This window comes from Thalassophryne amazonica, chromosome 4, assembly GCF_902500255.1.
Source record: "Thalassophryne amazonica chromosome 4, fThaAma1.1, whole genome shotgun sequence".
Taxonomy (NCBI): domain Eukaryota; kingdom Metazoa; phylum Chordata; class Actinopteri; order Batrachoidiformes; family Batrachoididae; genus Thalassophryne; species Thalassophryne amazonica.
Genome location: NC_047106.1, coordinates 67,778,365 through 67,806,245, shown reverse-complemented (window position 1 = coordinate 67,806,245; position 27,881 = coordinate 67,778,365). Strand labels below are relative to the sequence as shown.

Here is a 27,881-nt window from a genome sequence, read left to right as displayed (position 1 = left end):
TATTTAAAACAGAGGGGGAAAAAACGATACAAAAACAAAAGGCGTTCTTTAAAGGAGTGGAGACAGCGCGACCACCGGACTTTCTGGTAAAGCAGAACAGCTGTTTTGATTTTATTTTCCGCCCGTACATCCGTCACCTCACTTTCTGATTGGCTACACGTCACATTCAGCAGACTGCGTGCTTGTTTGTGGTCGAAAGACACAACACATGCTGCAATATCGGGCCACAAAAATCCAACATGTTGAATATCCCCGATTTGCGATCGGAGCGCTCCTGACGTCCTTCCGAGCAGATCAGAGCGCTCTTAACACATCACACACAACAGGAATATCTGATAAGATTATCTTTAGCATCATCGAGATTGTCGGGGCGTCCTTAAGATTGTCGTAAGGGGAAGATTGGGTCCGATATCGGCCTAATTATCCTGCCATGTGACCCAGGCCTTAGATGACAAATATTTTTACTTTAGTTGTTGCACAAAGCGCTTAATCGGCTAAAGTTTCACATTACCCGACTAAAGTTTTTAGCCTGGTACAGAGGAGGCTAATCTTATTTTAGTCGACAAAACCTCAATGTCTTACCTCAAAAATAGCAGCTATCATGTACCACCACTTGATGGAACACTCAAGAGCACCCCTACGTTGCTCGCATTCCTCCAACAGGACAGCTTCCTCCACATTTTGCCATGGTTGCAGCAGATGACTGTCATGATGTGTTTGTGACAGTTCATACATTAGCCACCAGGCGTTGCTGTTACGCTGAGCGTAGAAGAAGAACTGCTAGGCTAAGAGCTAAGCACGTTGTTCTGCAGTTCATATGTGTCCATAAACGTTAATAAAGCCAGTTAATGAAAGAAATGTTGGATAGTTTTGACAACAACCAACCCAGAAGTAAACAAAACTGTCGCGCATTGGAGGTGTTTCTTGGTAGTGGCACTCGCGAGCCTGTGACAGCTAATTGCCAAGTTTAGCCGTCGATGTGAAATGGTGATTAGATGGATAATGTTGGGTGACTAACTGTAGTCGAGTAAGAGAGTTTAGTAGACTGAAAGATTAGATTGCTTTATGAAACTACGTCCTGGTGTGGATGGACTTATTTATTCTTTCATTGAGCTTTTCACTCATTACATTGTAGTGGGTACAACTTGAAGTTTTCCAAACCCTAGAAAAACACCTCTTTAAACACAAACTCCTGCTCTGCTCAGACAGTGTGGTCCTTTGGGAGATAAAATATCTAATAATGCTCTATTCAGTGATTCTAATAAATCAGTATCCTTAAGAACACTTGAAAAAAGTGTAAAACATTTTATTGGGACCCATTTAACCTGATATCTTCATTATTCCACTGCATTCACAAGGCTGAGTAACAGACAACTGTTCAAAAACAGCCATCAGATTACAAAGCAATCAGCATAAAAATAGCATCATAAATCACCACAGTCTGTTGTTTACATTTTCATCAAGGATATTTCTTTTAAGAACGCTTTAAGGGGGCGCAGGACAGTCAGATATTTCCTCATCTTGGTGACTCATGTTGCCAAAAACAAAACCACAACATGTTGGTAGAGAGGAATGTTGGTCACGGTGGTGTTGGCAAATATGGTCGTGGTTGGTAATAGCATCCTAACAATAGGTTTTCATGTAGCAGGGAAAAAAAGCAGTGGCGATAATATACTGTAATAATAATATCAGTCATATGATACGATATTGTGATCATTATCAAGTAGAGGTGGGAGCATTCATTGAAAATGCAAAAGGCAATACACCAAAAGGACATACATTACTGCAGCTGGAGCTACAAAAGATGGAATTTGCTTTGAAAATTGACTTCCACTGAAGTACACTAGCACTTCACTAATACCTGTACATGCTGAAGTAGACTCACCCCATTGTGTTGAAATCATCATCAGGAGGCACGTAATCCTCATCATCACTGGTGAGTCCGAGTTCGTTGCCATAGCACTGATGAACAAAGTGCCACAGCTCTTTGGGACACAGGGGCTGCAAACACAAACAAACCAAAAAAGGGGTCAAATAAGGCTTCAGGAAACTATGAGGTAAATTCAACAAGAAAAAAAAGTAGACTGTAACAAGTAAGAAAGCAAATATCAGCATAAGTGCAAACTATGAGAAAAGGTGCTGGTACCTTATCCAGCAAGGCATTCTGCCACAGTCGGAACATCATCATGTACGTTCTGTCCCTGGCTCCAAAGGAGGTGAAAAAGTGCTGTGAAGAACACATTTTGGAGAAACACTCCAGTGTGGCATAAATTATGCATATTATGCAATCAAAAATGTCATCATCATTACACTTTATAAACACAGATGACATTAAAATGTAAGGTTTTTAGTGATGATGGACATTTCCTCCTAACCTCCCGTCTCATTAGGAACAAATACGTGGTTACTATATCCAGTGCAAGATGACACTTTACTCAGTGATTCTGTGGATTTTACCTTCTCAGCGTCTGTGCAGACCTGGATGGCATTGGGAATGAGGCGTGCCGTCTTCTCTTTAGTCATTGAGCAGATGTCTTTTAGTCGCACTGTCAGCTACGCACGCGCGCGCGCACACACACACACACACACACACACACACACCGGTTGCCAATATATGTGCCGGCAGTGACAATATAACAAGCACCAGAATGCACAGAGAGGGGGAGTTCACAATCAGGGGAGTTCACAATCATACCAGTGTTTCCCAGCGGAAGATGTTGCTATAGAAACAGATCCAGTTCTCAGAGAGGTAGAGTCGTCCCTGCAGTAGGATGTCCCGTTGTAGAGCGCAGGAATAATCTGAAGCTCAAACAGAGTCCAGACAAAAGCACAGTCTGTTTCAAAGCGGCTCATTAGTGCACTTCAGCACTGCTGCTGTGTGTTTATGTTGTTTATCCAAGGTAAAATCATCGTCACAAAAACAAAGCGATACTCTGACCTCAGTTTAATTTATTTTAAGCTTTTCCAGACACACAAAATATTCATTAGAAACTTCTGGGAAGGTGAACAAAATCACACCATGACAAACAAAACCAAGCTGAAAATGTTAAACTTTTCACTTTGCATAGCACAGTGACTCAGAGGTTTCTGAACTGTGGGAAAAGGCATGGGGGGGAGCTTATTCATGTAGGCAGTACAAATAAACAATGATCGGACAATGCTGCATTAAGCAGTAAGACAGGGATTAAATGTGCCATGTTGTATGTAACTGGTTTTCTTTTCCTCAAACCTATGCATTTAAAAATGGTTGTGAATTTATGTTAAAGGACATGTCGCACCAAAATCACAATAATTTAGATTGAAGCTGTTACTGACCATCCGATGATCCACTGTTATTAACATGTGCTAATAATTAGTGATTTCTGATGTATTTTATTCCTCTCACTCTGAGCATTAGCAGCTGCATTTCCTGAAAATGTTTCACTCGGCAATCCAAAGCATTTTTCAGTGTGTGATGTCCTTATTAGCAAAACAGAAACCTCTCAATGACTGACAGACTGAGGGAAAAGAACGTGATCCACCCAAAAACGAAGCTTCTGAGCTGCTGTTCGAAAGTGATGGCTCAGATTTACAGAGAGAAGATGACACGCTTCGCCCCGAAACTCTTAACTTTTTCAGAGTGTCCGATTTTGGAGCCTAAAGTGGTGATGCACTGTTTGTTACTGAAGCTGTGTACATGGACGTGTGGACATCTGACTCTGTTTTTAACAGACTGCCTGGACACAGAGATGGATTTGTTACTTTGGAAAAATTCAGAATACATTATTTCCAGGAGTTCATGGACGTTATTTTACGTGCCACGATTGAGAGAGAGGCAGAGCTGTAGCTGGCGATTTCACACACGCGCGCTTCTTTGATCGTGTGAAGTTTACATTTGGAAATTAATCCATAACACGATGGTGAGTCTGGCATGTTCAGGATTTTTCCTCTTTTGTGTTTTGTGGCTAAATTTCAATTTTATTTAATTTTTTTTTTTACTTTGTAAATTTGGAGCTGTGTGTGTGTGTGTGTGTGTGTGTGTGTGTGTGTGTGTGTGCATGCACGCGCTGTGCAGCTAACGAGATGCTCATTCTCCTCCGGCAGCAGACGTATTTTTTTTAGATTTTATTGATAACAACACTCATAATTAATCATGCACAAAGCTGATCCTGGAGCAGAGATGGTTACTGACAGGCTGCATTTATGACTAGTAGCTGCAGGTGCACATTAACCTTCACAGAGCTGCAGCTTTTGCAGTGACTACATCAAAATTAACAGTTATCACATAAAAACAAATCATAACACAACATCACACTTATGTCAACTTTGGAATTAATTTATGCCTCCGTTCTTAACGTTATCAGCTACATTCCATTGAAGCACACGCCGGGACGCTTCTAGTTGTGACATCACTTTTCGGAAACACCCGAGTACTCATGAGTACTTTGTTTTTGGATGTCTCCGTAGCTGTTTGTTGCGAATGCCATATACTTTGAAACCGGTCACGGAAATGCACAAAGTAATCCTGCTGGATCATTGGATGGTCACTAACAGCCTAAAGCTTAATTGTTATGTTGGTGCAACATGTCCTTTAAGATTCCTACAGCCCTCAAACTCTAAGTGTGCATGTAAAAATGATTGCAACATTTCAGCATGAAAGTGTGTTTTATATGATCTGCATATTTACAATATGCTTTTAAATTGAACAGTTGATTGCACTTGCAAGGAAAAGGTGTTCAGTGAGTACACGTGCTAAGGCTGGATAAGTTTTAAAACTAATTTAATTAATTAGATTTTTTGTTTTTCCAAGACAGAATGGTTGGTAAATAAAAAAATAAAAACAGCAATTTTGGGCTCCCTATATAGAATTAAAAACAAATTAGGTAAAGTATAAATACTTAGTTAGTCCCTTCGGCTGCTCCCTTGTAAATCCAAGGTGGATCTGCATGTTGAATTGGCACAAGTTTTACGCCAGATGCCCTTCCTGACGCAACTCCACATTACATGGAGAAATGTGGCAGGGGTGGGATTTGAACCCAGAACCTTCTGAACTGAAACCAAGCGCATTAACCACTTGGCCACCACCCCTAGGTAAAGACTAAATACATAGTGAAAAAATGATTACTAAACTATGGGTGATGCCCCCTACACTACTTGTTGCCTGCTGCTGTCAAGGGTTTAAGCGATAGGGGGTAGAGCTGGAATAAAAATGACTTAATCACAGAATGCTCTGTGAACTGGACAGTCTCATTTTAGAATTGTTGGTTTGGCGTCTGCGGTTTCAGAAGGGGACCTTCATAGGACACAGCACTTTGATAGATGTGGCCCCTGAACTGAGACACGGCCTGTGACACCAACACTCCAAACACCAATCAGAGTCAAGAAAATTCTAAAAGAATGTAAAACTATTTGAAAACACTAGAAAGAACAAACTCATAGCAAGTTGATTTACATATTATCTGACCCAAAGCAAAGATTATGAATGAGCAGATTATATCTGTCAGAGGCATAATGCGGAGGGACAAAAAGTAATGGCAACCCAAAGAAAACAGAACATGTGGTCACAGGTTCTAAAATGATTATCACTGCTCATTACCCGAGACCATCACATTTGGCCATCAGGTATTGCGAAGACTTTGTGTGCGTCCGTCTGTGCTCAGCACAAGTCCAGTCCTATTACTGCCAGAGTCTTCAAATTAACAGGGAACATTCTTGAAACACAGACCTTGTACAAGTTCAAAGATGGCTAACCTTGACCTATTTTAAGAGGTATTTTAAGAGGTTAAAAAGTTACATTCTGTTTCAATCTGATCCGTTTTTGTTTTGAGTGGCAGAGGTGGCAGCCAATCAGAGTAGAACAGAACGATGACATCAGTGGCAGGTCTCTCTAAAAATGCTTCATTTATGCATTTATATAACATGTTTATCACATATTCTGTAAATGCTAGTGAGGAATAAACACTTCCAAAGCTGAAAATGCTGTTTTTGGAACCTAATAACACCTCTGAATTCATTTACAAGACATTTAGCAGACATCAGCGCAGAGACATCACAGGCTGGTAGCTAGCTCCGAACTCCATTTCGTTTGTGTGTAAAACGGTCATATATTATGTAGGGATGGGTAGTGATAAGACTTTATCGATACCGATACCATTATCGATTCTGCTTATCGATCCTATTCCTTATCGATTCCCTTATCGATACCTCTTGTGAATTTTGTACTAAAAGTAGGCTTTACAGGTTTTCTATGTATTTCATTGAGTGTTAAAGTAAATAAATATGAAATTGGTCACTGTATCCTTGATCTCTGGACATAAATAAAAATAAACAAAACGGTGTTTCTCTTTGAAGTTATTAATTCCGACTGGACTCTATCATTGACTCGGCAGAGAGCCGCGCAGTGTTTAGAGCTGTGTGAACAGAACGGAGGATGATTCTCATTTCTTTCTCGCAACAAGACAGGAGTCCCAGTTACTAACTTTAATCTGCACAAAAGTGACTCACGATTTCACATATTCAGGGATGAAAGTGGTGAAAAACAAAAAAAGATGAAACCCAAAATTACCCACCAACACCAGTAGTATTCTGCTCTTACTAGGATGCAGCAGTTTTCTAGTTTGGCAGATAGTTCTGGAGGAAATCACTGAAGAAATTAACACATTGAAAATATGGTTTGACCGAAACAAACTGTCATTAAACTTAAATAAAACAGGGATGAAGTGGAGGTGTAAGAGTCACTAGGTGTTCACAGGAAACAATTATTTATTTCTGTATGTATGTATGTATTTATTTATTTATGTATGTTCATTGTTTGTTGGTTTTATATTTTCTGTTGTTTTTATTCAGGTTCTTTTTGTCTCTTTCTCTAAAATTGTATATAATCATTAGATTAGTTATTATTACTATTGTTGTGCTTGCTATTATTAATAATATATAAACAAAAATACATTTAAAAAATATTACAATTTGTAATACATTTGACTCTTTTACAACAACAAACGCTTGACAGATGCAACTGCTTAATGCTAACTTAACATTGAAAATGTCATAGACATGCTAACGTGTTAGCATCGGTCCCGTTTTTAAGTTATAAAATACATCTATCAACTGTTTCAGAAGACCATAACAGGTCAGTTTAATATAAAAAAAGTAAATATACTCACATATAATACTCACAGCCATATGCTCTTTAGGGTTTTAGCAGGGGAAAGCGAAAGAAAAAAATTAACGAAGCAATGATCGAAGCACTGCTTCGATCTGCGAATCACTGCTTCGATTGGTTCAAGGTTCAAAGCAAAGCCGCGCTGCAGAAAAGTTGATTACAGACCCGCTGCAGGGTCTGTAATCAATGTAGAGAAATTATAATTTTCTTGACAAACACCCCCCAAAACAACGGCCACTCTGAAGGACCGATAAGGGAATCGTTAAGTAAAAAGGTTATTGATGTCCGTGGATCGAACCATTTCTTAACGATACCAGAAAGGAACCGGTTCTCGATACCCATCCCTAATATTATGTCATATATTATGTAAAAGCTAGCGAAAAATAGACACTTCTAAAGCGGAAAACTCTGTTTTTGTAAACCGATAACACCTCTAGAGTGATTTAAATGACATTTCACGGTTGTCAGCGTGCATGCTAACTTTTGCTAACTCAAAGCTAAATACTGCTTGTCAAAATCTCAGAAACGTAAATATTGTTTATGATTCATTCAATGGCTTTACTGAACATGTACAAATTGTAAGTAACACAATAGGATCTTAGTAATATATATATATATATATATATATATATATATATATATATATATATATATATATATATATATATTCTACACACACTTTGCACAGGGATACCAATTATACAACTGCAAATTAGAAAGAAGACAATGCTCATACGGCCGAGGGTATTTTAGCACTGCGTTATAGCTTTACAGTTACAACCCTGTTGGCTGCACCCTACTCATCCTCACATATTCCACTCACCCACAATGAGTCGCTCTGTGTCAGGGAGCTGCTTGAAGAGTTTCCTGAAGTCCTCATTGCGCTGTTTGTATGTGGGGCTCAGCACCTGCAGTGGCCGAGAGAAAACATACTGACGTCTTCACCTTCAGATGCTTCATCACACCGCATGTGGGAATATCTTGTTGAACCTGCCCACGTGTCTCGCCCTCATCAGATCATGACTTTCATTAGGATGGGGTTTCAACAAGCAGTGTGGATGGACAATGAATGGCAAGCAGAGACACCGTACATGGTCTGACAAGACTCCATACCACAGCAACAACGAAGCGCAATTCCATAGCAGCCTGTTGCAAATCATTGTTGAATCATGCTGCTGTGAATATAAGCATTTTAACACACGGAAAGTCAACAAGGCTTAAGAGATAGAAAAAAAAGCTCAAATTATTCAAGAGAATCTTGACAGAGCCAAGAGGAAGACTGTATTCGAAACACTTTTACAACTTTTAAGGAGTTTGGAGTGGACTTTGTTGAAGCCGACTTCATTATATGTGCAGTGAGGTTATGATATAAACATCTACACACACCAAAGTGTGCCTCGACAAAAAAAAAAAACAAAAAACAAAAAACAAAAGTGAAATGACAGTGTTTCCACTGAGTGACTGAATGCCACTGTTGGGTTTTGTCATCTCTCAATAACCGTCACACCAGTGAGGCTCTCACAAAAACTTTAATTCCAGTTGTCATGGCGGTGTTTTGGTAAGTCGCGCGAAATATTGTCATGAACAAATATTGTAGTAATGTCACCTCTTTGCTATTTTGTCTATTTGTCTCTTACTTTGTCCACACATACTGTGTCATGCATTTTAGAATGTCATGTGACTGTGTACGGCATGTGACTTGTACTAGTGGAAAGTGTTTTTATTGCAGTTTGGAGGGTAATGAAAATCTGTCTAAAGTGGAAAAAAGAGCTCCAAATCACTGCAAATGTTTGGCTTCTGAAAGAGTGACATAACATTGATCTCCTCAGTACAGGGGAATAAACCTTGTGAGAAAAGTGCGCTGATGGTTTGTTTTGATGAGGATAATGTCTATGAAACCACACGAGTGACATCACACATTAAAGCGCTCCTTTTTTACAACAGACAGTTAAGCATCACACTCGCTCAGGAATCCAAAAATGAACAAGCAGTGATTTTCAAACCACCAAAGTTGGCTGTCCTGGTAGAGTCCATCAGTCTCTCTGACAAACAGACTAAGCTTCAAACATTGTTTATTTAACAGTCTTTTTTGGAGGACAACTTACAACAGGGATTTCCTCACTGTCCCAGTCAGGATCCTGAAGGTCTGAGGAAGACCAATCCCTGTCCCAACCCCACGCCCCTCTAGATGGACCCTGCAGAAACTGACCCGCCAATGCCTCATCCAGTTCAACAATGGCCTCCCAGTCCAACAGTGCACAATCCACATCCAACTCCATATTCATCCCATCAAATCCTGCATGCGTGACCCAAGTTTTCCAATATGGTTCCGATGGGGTCTTCTGGCTTTGGAAGCCTGGTCAGTTACAGCTGTAAAATAAGTAAACAGAGTTGCAGTGTGGTTATTTGGAGGCTGCTGCTTTGGGTTCTGCTTTCTCTCAGCGATGAGCAGTGGACGCGGTACGCTCCAGCCACATGATCTGTGTGTCTCGCTATCTGCCTCCCTCTCTTCCTTTCACACACAGAGGGAGCGGAGTTACAGCTGGTGCCCTCTAGTAACCCTCATCAACAAGTCCTTTATTATCATCCCAGAAGGTTTTTTTTTCCTTTCTTTTTTCTCTTTTAGTGCAGCAAGTTAGTGAAGGAGTGGAGCGTGTCCAGGTCTGAGTGCCTTGTAATTACCCTGTTTATGACCAGCAAAGACGGAAGTTTACTTTGTGAGTGGAAGACTACTACAAACAAAGATAGAAAGATGGACAAAGGCTGGCTAGAGAAAAAGGGAACATAGCTTTATTAAAAATGGTCAGTTAGGCTGACAATCTCTAGGCATCTCATGTTTTAATGTTAATTTAGAGGGCTGTGATTTGATTATAAAATGATTATACAAGGATTTTTTTTTTCTCTCTGTGACTACTTGGGAACTTTCACAGCAAAGTATTTGTAATTGTCCAAAACAAATTTACTTACAACACGTTCTTTGTCAGCTCAGCCATATTTGCACCCATGTGGCTCTCAATGATTGAGTCTAAATTCTAATCCTAGAGGGCTGTTGTCCCCCAGTCACCCTCCTTCTCCTGACTCCATGTTTACCTTTTACTTTGCCGTAAAACATTTATGTGCCCCTCATCACAATGTACGGGGGCATGCACACTGGCTGTGCTGCAATAATGCACTTTGTACTTATGTCAGAATAAATAAAACAGGAACTTGTGTTGAGATAATGGTAAAACCTAGCTGCACTGTGGATTTGCTGACACTCAAAACTGCAGAAAACATAACACACAACATCTCTTCTGATCTTGTGCACATGTATTTCCTTTTGATTGCAATAGTTTGGGCTGAACTGTGGACAGAATGTGCTCCAACATGATGCACAATGGATATTAAAATGAAAATAGTGGTGGAGACGATTTTAGGTGGCCAGCTATGATAATCTGGAAATAATCCAGTTGGATTCTTTCTTTATGAAACTGAATATCAATCAGCCATCAGCTGAGCCTTCAACGTGCAGGTAGAAGATTCTTAGAAGTGGAGATTTTCTTTAGGGGTGCAACAAGCACTCAGTTATGTAACTGTTTTGTTTTTTTAGATTTTGATGTAAAAACTGTGTTCAAATGCCAGAATTTGTCCATAGGTGCTCCTTCTTCTGTGGTATGTCACATTTACCAATATCCAAAATCAATTGGTTTTTCTGTTTCATCTTGCAGCGCATCTCTGGAGCATTTCGCTGCACCTGCAGCAGCGCCATGTGCTCTCTTCATCAGATACTAGCACATTGCCTGTGGGGATCCATGGGCTCCAGATTGGGTAGTGTTTATAAAATAGGTAGCTGACATTCTTTAAGGGTGGTAATGCATTTGTAATAAAATGGTAATAAAATAATAAAATGCAAAGTTTCTGTAATGATTTGGAATGGTGTGTGAATCCAGAATGTAATTATCAAGGTCGACTGTTGAGTGTTACGTAATATCCATAATTTTTCTCAGTTGACTGAAACATGACTAAACAGGGAACACATGCATGCACTTCTGTTAACTGATTATAGTATTAGTCAAAAGAGAACTCAATGTATTTTAGTCTCTTTTCAGTTGAGACATTTTAGTCTTTTTTGATAACAACATTAGGTTATTTCTGATTCTAGTCCAATTACATTTTTTTCCGCAAATCTGATTGGCTAATCGTGTGAGATTTCAGACCGTATAATATCGGGGTAACGGTGGCAAAATATTCAACCATTTCACATGTATTACTCTGCGCTCTGACCAGTGTTCTGACAAGATGTCATTCCTGTCTTCCGCGCAACAGTGCATGTGCAATATTGTCAGGACACGGAACTGTTGATTTATGTGACGAGACGCACAATTTGACAGAACAACGGTTGAGCATGCTGCTAGCTGTTAGCACTGTTAGCTGAGAGTGAGAGAAAGTCACGTACTGCTGCCGCCGAAATAGGTGAATTTAAGCTACCATATGAAAGTACTGATGTGGATTCTGATACAGAATTACCATTTCACATTTAACGGATTACTTCGCGTCCTGACCGCTGTTGGAGCGACGCTGCCTCGGCTCAATGGTAAGCCTCGCCGACTGAATTATCTGTAGAAAAATAAACTGTGCAAATGATGAAATTGAATTAGAATGGGAATAACCCTCCTTGTGTCTGATGATTTGCGGACGTTTTGCGGACTGGGTATGGACAGAGGGACTCTGAAAATGCATACCGCACAACAACTGCATGTTATTTGCATTATTATCACTGAGATACACAACGTGGAATCACATTAACAATATTTAATGTCATTTCAAAACACATGACACCCAGTAAACACATACATAAAAAGTTGGCTCACTTTAACAAAGGAGGGGTAGGGTGTGGGAGCAGGCGTATCAGTCTCTGTCCATGTGTGAGTGGCAGTTACTGTCAATGTCTGGAGTTGCAGACTATCGGGGATGACAAAAGTTAAGAAGGCAGCCGAATAGTTCACCAAGGCTGTAGAAATTCTTCTGGAGGAGCCTGTTTATTCCGACCTTGTCAAAGCCTGATATTTTTTGTACTGCTGCTGTGTTTTTTGGACTGCCTTCCTGTGTACCGACCTCTGCTGTTTTCTTCATTAAAGTCTTTCAACCAGAGCTACCTGAGTGAGCCTCGCATTTGTGTCCAAACCATACATCCTGTCAGTTGGTTGAGTCTCACTGCAATGACAGCAGCATCCACAAAAATTTATGCTGTTGGGGATGTTAAATTGATATTAAATTGATGTTATAATGGCACTGCCTTTTGCATGATTAATACTGCTCTGCTTTTCTGCCCAAGTTGTTGCCTGGTGGACCTGCTCTCTGCTCCTGCTCACCCAGCTACAGGACCGACGCTGAACTGCTGTTATGTTGCCTGGATCACCCCTACTGCCCCCATTCTCAGTCTATAAAGATGGTTTTGCCAACTCTGATCTACTTCATACTTAACCACCACTTTGTTCTGTATCCAAATCTAATCCCACCACTGCGCACAACAATTCATATTTTGTTGTTTCACTTGGAACTTCTTGTTAAATGTCACCCTGTGTTCTGTCAATATTGTTTTGGGGCCTTCTCCTTTAACAAAATGACCATAACATATGACCACTCACTGAGTCTGGCCTGCTTGAGGTTTCTCCCTTTAAAAAAAAAGGGAGTGTTTCCTTAACACCGTCATGCTTGCTCATAGGGCATGGGTTAAAGCAATAAATTTTCATCTGACTGAATTTTTTTCCTGGCAAAAATCAATGCCAGCAATTCCCTAAAATGTGGCGTAGTGGGAGCACACACTCCTTTTTCCTCAATAAATACAATAAACACATTATACAGCATACAAATCTATTCTAAATAGCCTATAGGAGAGACAGACAAAGCATAGAAAGAATGCAAAACTTGAACATAAAGGTACATAAAAGGGTAGTGGGGGTGGGGTGTAGTCTTGATTCTGGGGGGTCTTGGGGTGCTCCCCCAGCGCATTTTTTAAAGACCAAGTCAAATTTTGTGTATTCTGGTGAATTTTAATGGGTATGAAGCCCTCTGAAACAAATAAAACTCACTTCAATCTGTGAAGTAAAAACACAGTATTGATTATGGGGGGTCTGGGGGTTCTCCTCCACAAATTTTAAAAGAGCAAGTTAATTTTGTATATTCTGGTGAATTTTAATGGGTATGAAGCCCTCTGAAACAAAGAAAACTCACTTTAAACTGTTAAGTAAAAACACAATATTGATTATGGGGGGTCTGGGGGATCTTCCTCAGAATTAAAAAAAAAAAAAAGCAAGTCAAATTTTGTATATTCTGGTGAATTTTAATGGGTATGAAGCCCTCTGAAACAAAGAAAACTCACTTCAAACTATGGGGGTCTGGGGGATCTCCCACAGAATTTTTTTTTTTAAAACAGCAAGTCAAATTTTGTATATTCTGGTGAATTTTAATGAGTATGAAACTCATTGAAACAAATAAAAGTCACTTCAATCTGCGAAGTAAAAACACACAATTGATTATGGGAGTCTGGGGGTGCTCCCCCAGAAATTTTTTAAAAGAGCAAGTCAAATTTTGTATATTCTGGTGAATTTTAATGGGTACGAAGCCCTCTGAAACAAAGAAAACTCACTTCAAACTGTCAAGTAAAAATTCTTTGTCTTCTGTAGTATTTTGATCGGTTCTAATCCGGTGAATGCACCAAATGGGTGCTGTGTCGCTGTACAGTCAATAAAATACAAAATTAGGGCCTAAAGCAACTGACAACATTGTTCTGCTGTGCACAAAGTAACACTGTCTGTCACCAGTTTTGAAAACGCATGCGCACTGAGAAACTCAAAACTGGCTTATTCACATTTAATCTGTAAAATGCTCTCACCCGTAAAACAAACTTGGGCTGAGAGAGAGATTTCCATCAGGTTTCACTCAATTATGAGCATTTTTAGATGCCTACAACAACTATCTCAACCACTGACAACATATTACAGCAAGAGTCCACAAAAGTATTTTTAAAGGCCTGACTAAAGTGTAATATGTGATCTTTAATAAGTTATTTTCATGAAAAAAGACACAAATGTGCAGTTTACTGCACTTTATTTTTTTCTTGTGTAAAAACACAGCTTAGATGTGGTTTGACTGAAACAAATTGTTATTAGACTTAAATAAAACAGGTGTATATAATTCTCGTTTTACATTACTTAGTCCACATTTCATTTTATTTTACCTTATGTTTATATTAGTTGTGCATATACTCTGAATAATTTGCCGTTAAATTTCACTATCTTTTATTTGGCTAAAAATTACTCACACCACGGAAAGCACCTTTTTGGAGATGCACTCAAATCTCGTTGTAATGCAAATTACAATGACAATAAAGGCGATTCTGATTCTGATTCTTCTGATTATTATTATTATTAATATATAAATAAAAATAAATAAATTACAATTCGTAATACATTTGACTCTTTTACGACAACAAACACTAAGCCATTAATTATTTATTATACAGAAAACATGCACACAAACTGTGCTGAGATGTGAACATCTTAATGCTAACTTTAACATTGAAAACGCCATAGACATCGTTAGCATTGGTGCCGTTTTTAAGTTATAAAATACATCTATCAACTGTTTTAGAAGACCATAACAGGTCGGTTTAATATAAAAAAGGTAAATATCACTCACAGACATAGGGTTTTAGCGGGGGGAAATTAAGATAAAGTGACAAACCATCGAAGCAGAGTCAGATCATTGCTTCATTGGTTCAAAGCAAAGCCACACCTCGCTCTACTTGGGGAGTGTCTGCCAATGTTCCCACGAAGACAGGGAGGAGAAGGACCGTGGCTCATGAAAAGCAGTAAACAGAGCGGAGAGGAAGGAAAATTCACCCAGTCCCTTCCTCCGCAGTCCACGCTGACATTGCTGCTGCTTTGATTAGCGCAGAATGGGATGTTGCTTTGACAGTGAACGTATCATATTTTGGCCCCAAAACACGCATGACACCATGTGCGCACGCGTATGTGTGGTTAAATTTTCTAAATGACAGAAATCCATCGTGGTGACGGAGAACTTTAACCCATGTCATAGGGTGGGTAAGGTCTTGACCTTACTCATCTATTGTACTTATGATTTGGCACTACATAAACAATTTGAATGGTCTATGCTTGCAACACAAACCTGACACACCTTAGGATCAGTTATTGTCTTCAATAAATTCCATGAACAAAAAGACCATTGTGTGTGATGAGGCCACCTGTGTCAGGTATGAGACAAGTATCATGAGGTGAGGTGGGAATGAGGATATGCAACATTTACGCATGTAGTTGATTAGTTACTCACTAAACAAACAGTAGGAGATAACACAGATTGGAACTGTAAGCCAGGATGAGGTTTCAATGTTATTTGTTTTCCTTTTAATTGGGTTGTGGTCGGGGTAGAGGGTTGAAGCTGGTGGTGGTGTTGTGTTAAAAATAATGACTTATACATGAATTATGATTGTTTAGTATGTGATATAAGGCAAACCTTTTGAGTGCTATGATGAATGTCGAACATGCCCAACACATTCTCACTCCAAACTAGTCACATTTTTCCATCTGATCAGTGCCCCTTTATGTCACTGTGTGAGTTAGGTTGTCACGTAATTTCGTGACAGGTTTGCAGATGCGCTTCTTTGACCAACATAATTTCTCTGTGACAGCACACAGAAGCATGTGTTTCACTTCCGCATCATCAGTGAACATTCAACTATATTTTGGTTATTGGTTAGGGTTAGCGCTTCCCTATGCAACACATAGTGAGGCTACCCAACTCGTCACACATTGACGTTCAGTCAAAATGAACCATTTACGTACATCAAATGTGATGACTTGGGTGTGGCACTGCACTGGCATGACATATTGGTCTTCATGCATGAACATTTTCAAAACACACATTTTGCCCATTTTTCTTAATTTTTTCATTACTATCAACTTGTACAAGTCTGCCAGGCCAGATTTGGGAAATACTTGTAAATTCAGAACATTAACATTTATTATAGCCCCAAGGGTATTTCTGTCGACCGATCACCACCTGGTGGTGAGTTGGATCCGCTGGGAGGGGAGGAAGCTGGTCAGACCTGGCAGGCCCAAACGTATCGTGAGGGTCTGCTGGGAACAACTGGCAGAACCCTCTGTCAGGGAGGTCTTCAACTCCCACCTCCGGGAGAGCTTCTCCCAGATCCCGGGGGAGGTTGGAGACATGGAGTCCGAGTGGACCATGTTCTCCACCTCCATTGCTGATGTGGCCACTCGTAGCTGTGGTCGCAAGGTCTCTGGTGCCTGTCGTGGTGGCAATCCCCGAACCCGGTGGTGGACACAGGAAGTAAGGGATGCTGTCAAGCTGAAGAAGGAGTCCTACTTATCTTTGTTGGTAGGTGGGACCCCAGAGGCAGCTGACAGGTACCGGCAGGCCAAGCGTGCCGCAGCCCGTGCGGTCACAGATGCCAAAACTTGGGTCTGGGAGGAGTTCGGGGAGGCTATGGAAGAGGACTATCGGTCGGCCTCAAAGAGATTCTGGCAAACCGCCTGACGCCTCAGGAGGCGGAAGCAGCTCTCCACCGGCACTGTTTACGGTGCGGGTGGGGAGCTGTTGACTCTGACTGGGGATGTTGTTGGGCGGTGGAAGGAGTACTTTGAGGATCTCCTCAATCCCATCGTCACGTCTTCCGAAGAGGAGGCAGAGACTGGGGACACAGAGGCGGACTCATCCATTACCCAGGCAGAAGTCACCGAGGTGGTTGGAAAGCTCCTCAGTGGCAAGGCTCCTGGGGTGGATGAAATCCGTCCTGAGTACCTTAAGTCTGTGGATGTTGTGGGACTGTCTTGGCTGACACGCCTCTGCAACATCGCGTGGCGATCGGGGACAGTGCCTCTGGATTGGCAGACCGGGGTGGTGGTCCCTCTGTTTAAGAAGGGGGACCGGAGGGTGTGTTCCAACTATAGGGGGATCACACTCCTCAGCCTCCCCGGTAAGGTCTATTCCAGAGTACTGGAGAGGAGAATTCGACCGATGGTCGAACCTCGGATTCAGGAGGAGCAGTGTGGTTTTCGTCCTGGTCACAGCACACTGGACCAGCTCTACACGCTCCATCGGGTGCTCGAGGGTTCATGGGAGTTCGCCCAACCAGTCCACATGTGTTTTGTGGATCTGGAGAAGGCGTTCGATCGTGTCCCTCTGGGCACCTTGTGGGGAGTGCTCCGGGAGTACGGGGTCCGGGGTCCTTTGCTAAGGGCTATCCGGTCCCTGTACGACCACAGCAGGAGCTTGGTTCGCATTGCCGGTAGTAAGTCAAACCTGTTTCCAGTGCACGTTGGCCTCCACCAGGGCTGCCCTTTGTCACCGGTTCTGTTCATTATTTTTATGGACAGAATTTCTAGGCGCAGCCAGGGTGTAGAGGGGGTCTGGTTTGGGAACCACAGAATCTCGTCTCTGCTGTTTGCGGACGATGTGGTTCTGTTGGCTTCGTCAAATCAGGACCTTCAGCGTGCACTGGGGCAATTTGCAGCCGAGTGTGAGGTGTCCGGGATGAAAATCAGCACCTCCAAATCCGAGGCCATGGTTCTCGACCGGAAAAAGGTGCTTTGCCCTCTTCAGGTCAGTGGAGTGTCCTTGCCTCAAGTGGAGGAGTTTAAGTATCTCGGGGTCTTATTCACGAGTGAGGGACGGATGGAGCGTGAGATCGATAGACGGATCGGTGCAGCGTCTGCAGTGATGCGGTCGCTGTATCGGACCGTCATGGTGAAGAGAGAGCTGAGTAGGGGGGCAAAGCTCTCGATTTACCGATCAATCTACGTTCCGATCTTCACCTATGGTCATGAGGTTTGGCTCATGACCGAAAGAACAAGATCGCGGGTACAAGCGGCCGAGATGAGTTTCCTCCGCAGGGTGGCTGGGCGCTCCCTTAGAGATAGAGTGAGGAGCTCGGTCACTCGGGAGGAGCTCGGAGTCGAGTCACTGCTCCTCCACGTCAAAAGGAGTCAGTTGAGGTGGCTCGGGCATCTTTTCCGGATGCCCCCTGGACGCCTCGCTGGAGAGGTGTTCCGGGCACGTCCCATTGGGAGGAGGCCCCGGGGAAGACCCAGGACACGCTGGAAGGATTACATCTCTCGGTTGGCTTGGGAACGCCTTGGGGTTCCCCCGGAGGAGCTGGGGGAGGTGTGTGTAGATCGGGAGGTCTGGGCAGCTTTGCTTGAGCTGCTGCCCCCGCGACCCGACGCGGATAAAGCGGAAGAAAATGGATGGATGGATGGATGGATGGATGGATGGATGGATGGATGGATGGGTATTTTCTTTATTTTATCATACGCACAGGAAAACGCTAACCCTAACCTTAACCCTCACCCAAACATGGATAAATGTTCCCTACTGTGTGGGATGATGCTGGAGTGAAACACATATCTTTGTATTTTACCAGGGAGAACTTATGCTATTGTAAGTTCATGTGATATCCTGTGTGACGCAGAACTGACCAAGTGTAAATATGTGAAGAGTTGGCAGTGACAATGTGTAATGTGCATACATGTCAGACGTGCCCAATAAGGCATGACTTGTGAGATTGATATCCTAATATCAAAGTTATACACAAAAGTCTGTAACTGCTAACATCGCAAACAGTGGAACCTTTCACATGTAGTGGTCATTACAGTGGACAGCTATTCAAACGTCATTTTCTTGTATATGCATGGGTTTCAATGGTGCAATTGCATGTCGGCCACTACAGGAGACACGTCTGCCATCCAGTCTGGGCCTGTTATGTATGGATACAAACTACATTGACATGGTACAATTTGTGGAAAGGAAGTTTGAACTTTGTCTGACTTTATCAATGATTTACAAACCGTACTGTCTTCTGAAAGCTTGGTAGGCTCAACCCATGATTGTTGCTGAGTGTCAAATTATCCTTGGGCAAGACTCTGAATCACAAAATCTGCTCATCTTTGGGGCACTCACCCCCCCACCACCACACACATGTTGAAAGTGCATAATCATGGGAAAAAGATGGAGACAAAGCTGCCACATAAAGTGACAAATAAACAGAAGGGCAGTGATGATGCGTGTCTCTCTCAGGCTCAGAACTCACATTAGTATGGTTGGATTTTTAATAACTGTGATTTCAGCGCCATGGGCGGTCATCATTGCCAAAAATACACACATGCAATAAATCACTCTTATCTACATGGACAGGCATCAAGCTGTAGAAGTTGTGAGACAAGCCTCAGTGTGCTTTCAAAAAGCTTCTGTTTCTGGAAATCTCAAGAAGCCGAAAACAATCTTTCAAAACATATTCCCTCATTTGTTATACTTTGATGATAGTGGTGAGAAGCCATGTTTAAGGATGGCCTCCCATTGCAGGTTTTCCACCCTTATTGACATCCTCATTTCAAAAATGAGGAAATTAATTGTACAGAACAACACTCTGAAGTTGTGTGTCATAATATTATACACCAGGTTAATGCCAATTACAAGTGACACTGAACACAGCCCCATAACATGGGAGCTACTAGGCACAGTCACAATGTGCAGTCTGTGCGCGAACATCTGTGGTTATAACAACACGTTACTACAAAGATAAAATGTATCTGTTAAGATCTTTTCCTGAAGAGTCCTACATGCCTTTCATGGAATTATGGATATATATTACATTTCCAGAGTATAATATTTATTATAGTATTATATAATATTTATATTTATTATATTTATATTTATTACATTATATTTGTTAACACTGCTTCAATATTAGAAACAGACAACCATTATATTGATTCTGACTTAATTCCCTCATCAACCTGCATATATATATATATATATATATAGTAGAGAAAATGCAGATGATTACACTGGTCTACAGCCAAAATGCTTCTGAAATAAAGATAGTCAAACTCTATTAATTTTGTGCCGCAGAGAATGAAAATGTTGTTTGACAGTGTTGACTGGCTGTAGTTTTAAGAAATGCTACTACTGTGCTACTAAGGATTAATATATATATATATATATATATATATATATATATATATATATATATATATATATATATATATATATATATATATATATATATATATATATATCAATCAATCAATCAATTTTTTTTTTATATAGCGCCAAATCACAACAAACAGTTGCCCCAAGGCGCTTTATATTGTAAGGCAAGGCCATACAATAATGATGTAAAACCCCAACGGTCAAAACGACCCCCTGTGAGCAAGCACTTGGCTACAGTGGGAAGGAAAAACTCCCTTTTAACAGGAAGAAACCTCCAGCAGAACCAGGCTCAGGGAGGGGCAGTCTTCTGCTGGGACTGGTTGGGGCTGAGGGAGAGAACCAGGAAAAAGACATGCTGTGGAGGGGAGCAGAGATCGATCACTAATGATTAAATGCATAGTGGTGCATACAGAGCAAAAAGAGAAAGAAACAGTGCATCATGGGAACCCCCCAGCAGTCTACGTCTATAGCAGCATAACTAAGGGATGGTTCAGGGTCACCTGATCCAGCCCTAACTATAAGCTTTAGCAAAAAGGAAAGTTTTAAGCCTAATCTTAAAAGTAGAGAGGGTGTCTGTCTCCCTGATCTGAATTGGGAGCTGGTTCCACAGGAGAGGAGCCTGAAAGCTGAAGGCTCTGCCTCCCATTCTACTCTTACAAACCCTAGGAACTACAAGTAAGCCTGCAGTCTGAGAGCGAAGCGCTCTATTGGGGTGATATGGTACTACGAGGTCCCTAAGATAAGATGGGACCTGATTATTCAAAACCTTATAAGTAAGAAGAAGAATTTTAAATTCTATTCTAGAATTAACAGGAAGCCAATGAAGAGAGGCCAATATGGGTGAGATATGCTCTCTCCTTCTAGTCCCCGTCAGCACTCTAGCTGCAGCATTTTGAATTAACTGAAGGCTTTTTAGGGAACTTTTAGGACAACCTGATAATAATGAATTACAATAGTCCAGCCTAGAGGAAATAAATGCATGAATTAGTTTTTCAGCATCACTCTGAGACAAGACCTTTCTGATTTTAGAGATATTGCGTAAATGCAAAAAAGCAGTCCTACATATTTGTTTAATATGCGCTTTGAATGACATATCCTGATCAAAAATGACTCCAAGATTTCTCACAGTATTACTAGAGGTCAGGGTAATGCCATCCAGAGTAAGGATCTGGTTAGACACCATGTTTCTAAGATTTGTGGGGCCAAGTACAATAACTTCAGTTTTATCTGAGTTTAAAAGCAGGAAATTAGAGGTCATCCATGTCTTTATGTCTGTAAGACAATCCTGCAGTTTAGCTAATTGGTGTGTGTCCTCTGGCTTCATGGATAGATAAAGCTGGGTATCATCTGCGTAACAATGAAAATTTAAGCAATACCGTCTAATAATACTGCCTAAGGGAAGCATATATAAAGTGAATAAAATTGGTCCTAGCACAGAACCTTGTGGAACTCCATAATTAACTTTAGTCTGTGAAGAAGATTCCCCATTTACATGAACAAATTGTAATCTATTAGACAAATATGATTCAAACCACCGCAGCGCAGTGCCTTTAATACCTATGGCATGCTCTAATCTCTGTAATAAAATTTTATGGTCAACAGTATCAAAAGCAGCACTGAGGTCTAACAGAACAAGCACAGAGATGAGTCCACTGTCCGAGGCCATAAGAAGATCATTTGTAACCTTCACTAATGCTGTTTCTGTACTATGATGAATTCTAAAACCTGACTGAAACTCTTCAAATAGACCATTCCTCTGCAGATGATCAGTTAGCTGTTTTACAACTACCCTTTCAAGAATTTTTGAGAGAAAAGGAAGGTTGGAGATTGGCCTATAATTAGCTAAGATAGCTGGGTCAAGTGATGGCTTTTTAAGTAATGGTTTAATTACTGCCACCTTAAAAGCCTGTGGTACATAGCCAACTAACAAAGATAGATTGATCATATTTAAGATCGAAGCATTAAATAATGGTAGGGCTTCCTTGAGCAGCCTGGTAGGAATGGGGTCTAATAAACATGTTGATGGTTTGGATGAAGTAACTAATGAAAATAACTCAGACAGAACAATCGGAGAGAAAGAGTCTAACCAAATACCGGCATCACTGAAAGCAGCCAAAGATAACGATACGTCTTTGGGATGGTTATGAGTAATTTTTTCTCTAATAGTTAAAATTTTGTTAGCAAAGAAAGTCATGAACTCATTACTAGTTAAAGTTAATGGAATACTCAGCTCAATAGAGCTCTGACTCTTTGTCAGCCTGGCTACAGTGCTGAAAAGAAACCTGGGGTTGTTCTTATTTTCTTCAATTAGTGATGAGTAGAAAGATGTCCTAGCTTTACGGAGGGCTTTTTTATAGAGCAACAGACTCTTTTTCCAGGCTAAGTGAAGATCTTCTAAATTAGTGAGACGCCATTTCCTCTCCAACTTACGGGTTATCTGCTTTAAGCTACGAGTTTGAGAGTTATACCATGGAGTCAGACACTTCTGATTTAAAGCTCTCTTTTTCAGAGGAGCTACAGCATCCAAAGTTGTCTTCAATGAGGATGTAAAACTATTGACGAGATACTCTATCTCCCTTACAGAGTTTAGGTAGCTACTCTGCACTGTGTTGTTATATGGCATTAGAGAACATAAAGAAGGAATCATATCCTTAAACCTAGTTACAGCGCTTTCTGAAAGACTTCTAGTGTAATGAAACTTATTCCCTACTGCTGGGTAGTCCATCAGAGTAAATGTAAATGTTATTAAAAAATGATCAGACAGAAGGGAGTTTTCAGGGAATACTGTTAAGTCTTCTATTTCCATACCATAAGTCAGAACAAGATCTAAGATATGATTAAAGTGGTGGGTGGACTCATTTACTTTTTGAGCAAAGCCAATAGAGTCTAATAATAGATTAAATGCAGTGTTGAGGCTGTCATTCTCAGCATCTGTGTGGATGTTAAAATCGCCCACTATAATTATCTTATCTGAGCTAAGCACTAAGTCAGACAAAAGGTCTGAAAATTCACAGAGAAACTCACAGTAACGACCAGGTGGACGATAGATAATAACAAATAAAACTGGTTTTTGGGGCTTCCAATTTGGATGGACAAGACTAAGAGACAAGCTTTCAAATGAATTAAAGCTCTGTCTGGGTTTTTGATTAATTAGTAAGCTGGAATGGAAGATTGCTGCTAATCCACCGCCCCGGCCCGTGCTACGAGCATTCTGACAGTTAGTGTGACTCGGGGGTGTTGACTCATTTAAACTAACATATTCATCCTGCTGTAACCAGGTTTCTGTTAGGCAGAATAAATCAATATGTTGATCAATTATTATATCATTTACCAACAGGGACTTAGAAGAGAGAGACCTAATGTTTAATAGACCACATTTAACTGTTTTAGTCTGTGGTGCAGTTGAAGGTGCTATATTATTTTTTCTTTTTGAATTTTTATGCTTAAATAGATTTTTGCTGGTTATTGGTAGTCTGGGAGCAGGCACCGTCTCTACGGGGATGGGGTAATGAGGGGATGGCAGGGGGAGAGAAGCTGCAGAGAGGTGTGTAAGACTACAACTCTGCTTCCTGGTCCCAACCCTGGATAGTCACGGTTTGGAGGATTTAAGAAAATTAGCCAGATTTCTAGAAATGAGAGCTGCTCCATCCAAAGTGGGATGGATGCCGTCTCTCCTAACAAGACCAGGTTTTCCCCAGAAGCTTTGCCAATTATCTATGAAGCCCACCTCATTTTTTGGACACCACTCAGACAGCCAGCAATTCAAGGAGAACATGCGGCTAAACATGTCACTCCCGGTCTGATTGGGGAGGGGCCCAGAGAAAACTACAGAGTCCGACATTGTTTTTGCAAAGTTACACACCGATTTAATGTTAATTTTAGTGACCTCCGATTGGCGTAACCGGGTGTCATTACTGCCGACGTGAATTACAATCTTACCAAATTTACGCTTAGCCTTAACCAGCAGTTTCAAATTTCCTTCAATGTCGCCTGCTCTGGCCCCCGGAAGACAATTGACTATGGTTGCTGGTGTCGCTAACTTCACATTTCTCAAAACAGAGTCGCCAATAACCAGAGTTTGATCCTCGGCGGGTGTGTCGTCGAGTGGGGAAAAACGGTTAGAAATGTGAACGGGTTGGCGGTGTACACGGGGCTTCTGTTTAGGGCTACGCTTCCTCCTCACAGTCATCCAGTCAGCCTGCTTTCCCGGCTGCTCGGGATCTGCCAGGGGGGAACTAACGGCGGCTAAGCTACCTTGGTCCGCACCGACTACAGGGGCCTGGCTAGCTGTAGAATTTTCCACGGTGCGGAGCCGAGTCTCCAATTCGCCCAGCCTGGCCTCCAAAGCTACGAATAAGCTACACTTATTACAAGTACCATTACTGCTAAAGGAGGCCGAGGAATAACTAAACATTTCACACCCAGAGCAGAAAAGTGCGGGAGAGACAGGAGAAGCCGCCATGCTAAATCGGCTAAGAGCTAGTAGCTACGCTAAGCTAGCGGATTCCTAAAAACACGCAAAGTGAATAATGTGTAAATAATTTAGAGGTGATTCAGCAGAAGGAGTGCTTTAGTTAAGGCACGTAAAGATTACACTGGGAAACAAATCGTAATCTAGATAACTAGATCAATCTAACTGCACAGATTAAACAGCTAACAGATACAGAAAAACACCGCTGTGCTCTGGAACAGGAAGTGATACAATACCGCAGTGAGAGCCAACCACCAGTAGAGGCAAGCAAGATATATATATATATATATATATATATATATATATATGATTTTTAAAGTGTTACAAAAAGAGAACAGGTGAAATATTATACAAACAGTCAGAGAAACATAAAAAGACCTATGTTTATGATTTTTCATGAAAACTGCACAATATAATTATGTAGATGTAAAATGTAAAAACTTGTGTATCTTGGGGACAGTAACCAATTAGCCATTGCTATTGTCATATTTGAATTCAACATGCCAAAATCCATAATAAAGAGCACATTTTATTTCTGAAGCAATTTCTAAATATTAGTATACTAGTGTTACATTAAGATGAGGACATAAATGTTTTCAACAGACCTGACATCTGATGAAAAGCACACACTTTTTTCTCTACTCGCAGGAGCCCACTCATAATCCTATAACATATTCCACACAAAGATAAGACTTTTTGCAACTTAGAAGCATCTCTGACAGTCTTTGTTGCAGCCCCTCAAGAATGTGTTTGTGGACTTGAAAAGAAAAAGTTGCAGTCACATATATATAAGACTCTTTTGGGGAAAAACCACAAATGCACACATATACAGGATAGTGCCAACACTGTTGTGCCATTGTTCTGTATATGTGCTGTTTTTTTGCCATAACTCCCCATAGTAGCTGTCTGTGGTGCTTTCTGTCAAAGAGGAAGGACGATATGTCTGCTGCAAAATGTCCGTGTCTGCAGTAACACATGCATGCTACAGCTGTATGTATAGGAGGACATGGTATGCAACACACCCTAAACAGTTGTGCACCCCAATATATCTACTTGTATCTTAATAGACGTGTCATAGTCTGGACAGAGCTAAGCGTGTTTTGCTGGCAAAGTCTGGGCTGTATTATTAGGGTGAGTGCTCTTAGTCGTGGTCAGAGCAGGGCTGATGACACTGTTCTAGCCCGACTTGCAGAGGCGTTCTGACCAAGCAGGGACAAGACTGACAGATTTCCAAAATGAGTGTGTCTGTGGCAGAGAAGTGCATGCACAAAAAGTCTAAGCTCAAACAACACAAGTCCACTGACCAAACATCACTGACATGACTGATTAATCTCATATTATTATTACTATTTCAATTTCAATTTATTTTCATTAATATAGCGCCAAATCACAACAGAGTTGCCTCAAAGCGCTTCACACAGGCAAGGTCTAACCTTACCAACCCCCCAGAGCAACAGTGGTAAGGAAAAACTGGAGAGCCCTAATGCTAGACTGCGGTAAACCAGAAAATAGAACATTGCAGTAGTCCAATCTAGAAGAGATAAATACATGGATCAGGGTCTCAGCATCAGCCATAGACAGGATGGGACGAATCTTCGCTATATTTCGCAGGTGGAAGAAAGCAGTCCTAGTAATATTTCTAATGTGGAGGCCAAAGGACAACGAAGGATCAAAAATTACCCCAAGGTTCCTCACTTTGTCACTGTGATGTATGACACACGAGCCGAGGCTGAGCATTAACTGGTCAAATTGATGCCGATGTCTCACTGGACCAAGAACCGTCATTTCAGTCTTATCAGAGTTTAAAAGTAGGAAGTTTCTAGACATCCAACTTCTCACTGCTGCAAGGCAATCTTCTAAGGATTTTATGTGAACGAGATTACCGGCAGTTATCGGCATGTATAACTGAGTATCATCTGCATAGCAGTGAAAGGTAATCCTAAAACGCCACAATATGTGCCCAAGGGGTGCTATATAAAGGGAGAAAAGCAGGGGGCCTAAGACAGACTCCTGTGGAACTCCAAATTTCATGTCACTAAGGTTAGAGGTAGTGTTACTGTACAAAACACAGTGAGAACGACTGGTCAAGTATGATGTCAGCCATGCAAGGGCACCTCCAGTAATCCCAAAATGATTTTCCAGCCTATCAAGTAGAATATGATGATCCACTGTATCAAATGCAGCACTGAGATCTAACAGCAACAGAACCTTAGTGGTGTCCAAATCCATTGTAAGCAGAAGATCATTCACCACTTTAGTGAGAGCCGTCTCTGTGGAATGATATTTTCTAAAAGCAGACTGCAGCGGCTCAAAGAGATTATTCTCAGTAAGATAGTCTATGAGCTGCCGTGACACCACTTTTTCCAGAATTTTAGAGAAAAATGATAGGTTTGATACCGGCCGATAGTTTTTCAATACACTAGGGTCAAGATTAGGTTTCTTCAATCAATCAATCAATCAATCAAGTTTATTTCTAGAGCCCTTTACAACACTCAAAGTGACCAAAGTGCTTTACAACAAAATTTAAAAACAAAACATGGTAAAAACAAATATCCAGCAGTAAAACCATTACAAAAACAATTAAATAAAATATACATAAAAACATTTAATAACATAAAATAAAGCGCCATCATGCTACTGAATGTTAAAAGCCAGCCTGAACAAATACGTCTTGAGCCTGGACTTAAAAAGCTCCAAGTCAGAGATGATTCTCATTTCAGGGGGCAATTTATTCCAAAGTTTGGGCCCAGCAACAGAGAAGGCCCGATCACCCCAGCGTTTAGACCTGGACCTGGGCACCTTCCAGTAAAAGCTGATTTACAGACCTCAAAGACCTGTTTGAGACACGAGGATGCAGATTTGAAACATTTAGGAACCGATCCAGAAGTTAAAGAAAGATTAATTATTTCCAGCACAGTCGGCCCAAGAGTGGGCCACAGGTCCTTAAAGAGTTTTGTTGGTATAGGATCAAATAAACAGGTTGTGCTTTTTGTTGACATTACGAGTTTTCTCAGCATGCCTAGTGAGACTAGTAGACTCACTAGAGACTAGTATTACTAATTTGATAAACAGTCCTTATTTCATTCAACAACATTTAGATTAAAAACGGGTCTTGTTTCTCACCTTACTGATGAACATGTATTGTGGTCATCAGTACGCCAAAGTCACAATATATTTCATGGGTGCAGTAGGATTGATTGATAAATCCTTTATTGCATAAATTAATTGGGTGGGACAGGCTACATATGACTTTAT

The 27,881-nt window shown here is 41.0% G+C and overlaps 1 protein-coding gene across 17 annotated transcripts in view; it reads right to left on the bottom strand.

Moving 5' to 3' along the window:
- The window catches only part of gramd1bb (GRAM domain containing 1Bb), a 429,520-nt gene that overhangs the window by 28,918 nt on the left and 372,721 nt on the right, over positions 1 to 27,881 (bottom strand). For all 17 annotated transcript variants that reach the window (XM_034168028.1, XM_034168030.1, XM_034168032.1 and 14 more), the window contains 5 exons: positions 7,965 to 8,049; positions 2,696 to 2,799; positions 2,458 to 2,553; positions 2,147 to 2,227; positions 1,886 to 2,001 (listed from right to left, as the gene is read on the bottom strand). In XM_034168028.1, coding sequence (XP_034023919.1) covers positions 1,886 to 2,001; positions 2,147 to 2,227; positions 2,458 to 2,553; positions 2,696 to 2,799; positions 7,965 to 8,049 — 482 coding nt within the window. The remainder of the gene's footprint in view (positions 1 to 1,885; positions 2,002 to 2,146; positions 2,228 to 2,457; positions 2,554 to 2,695; positions 2,800 to 7,964; positions 8,050 to 27,881) is intronic.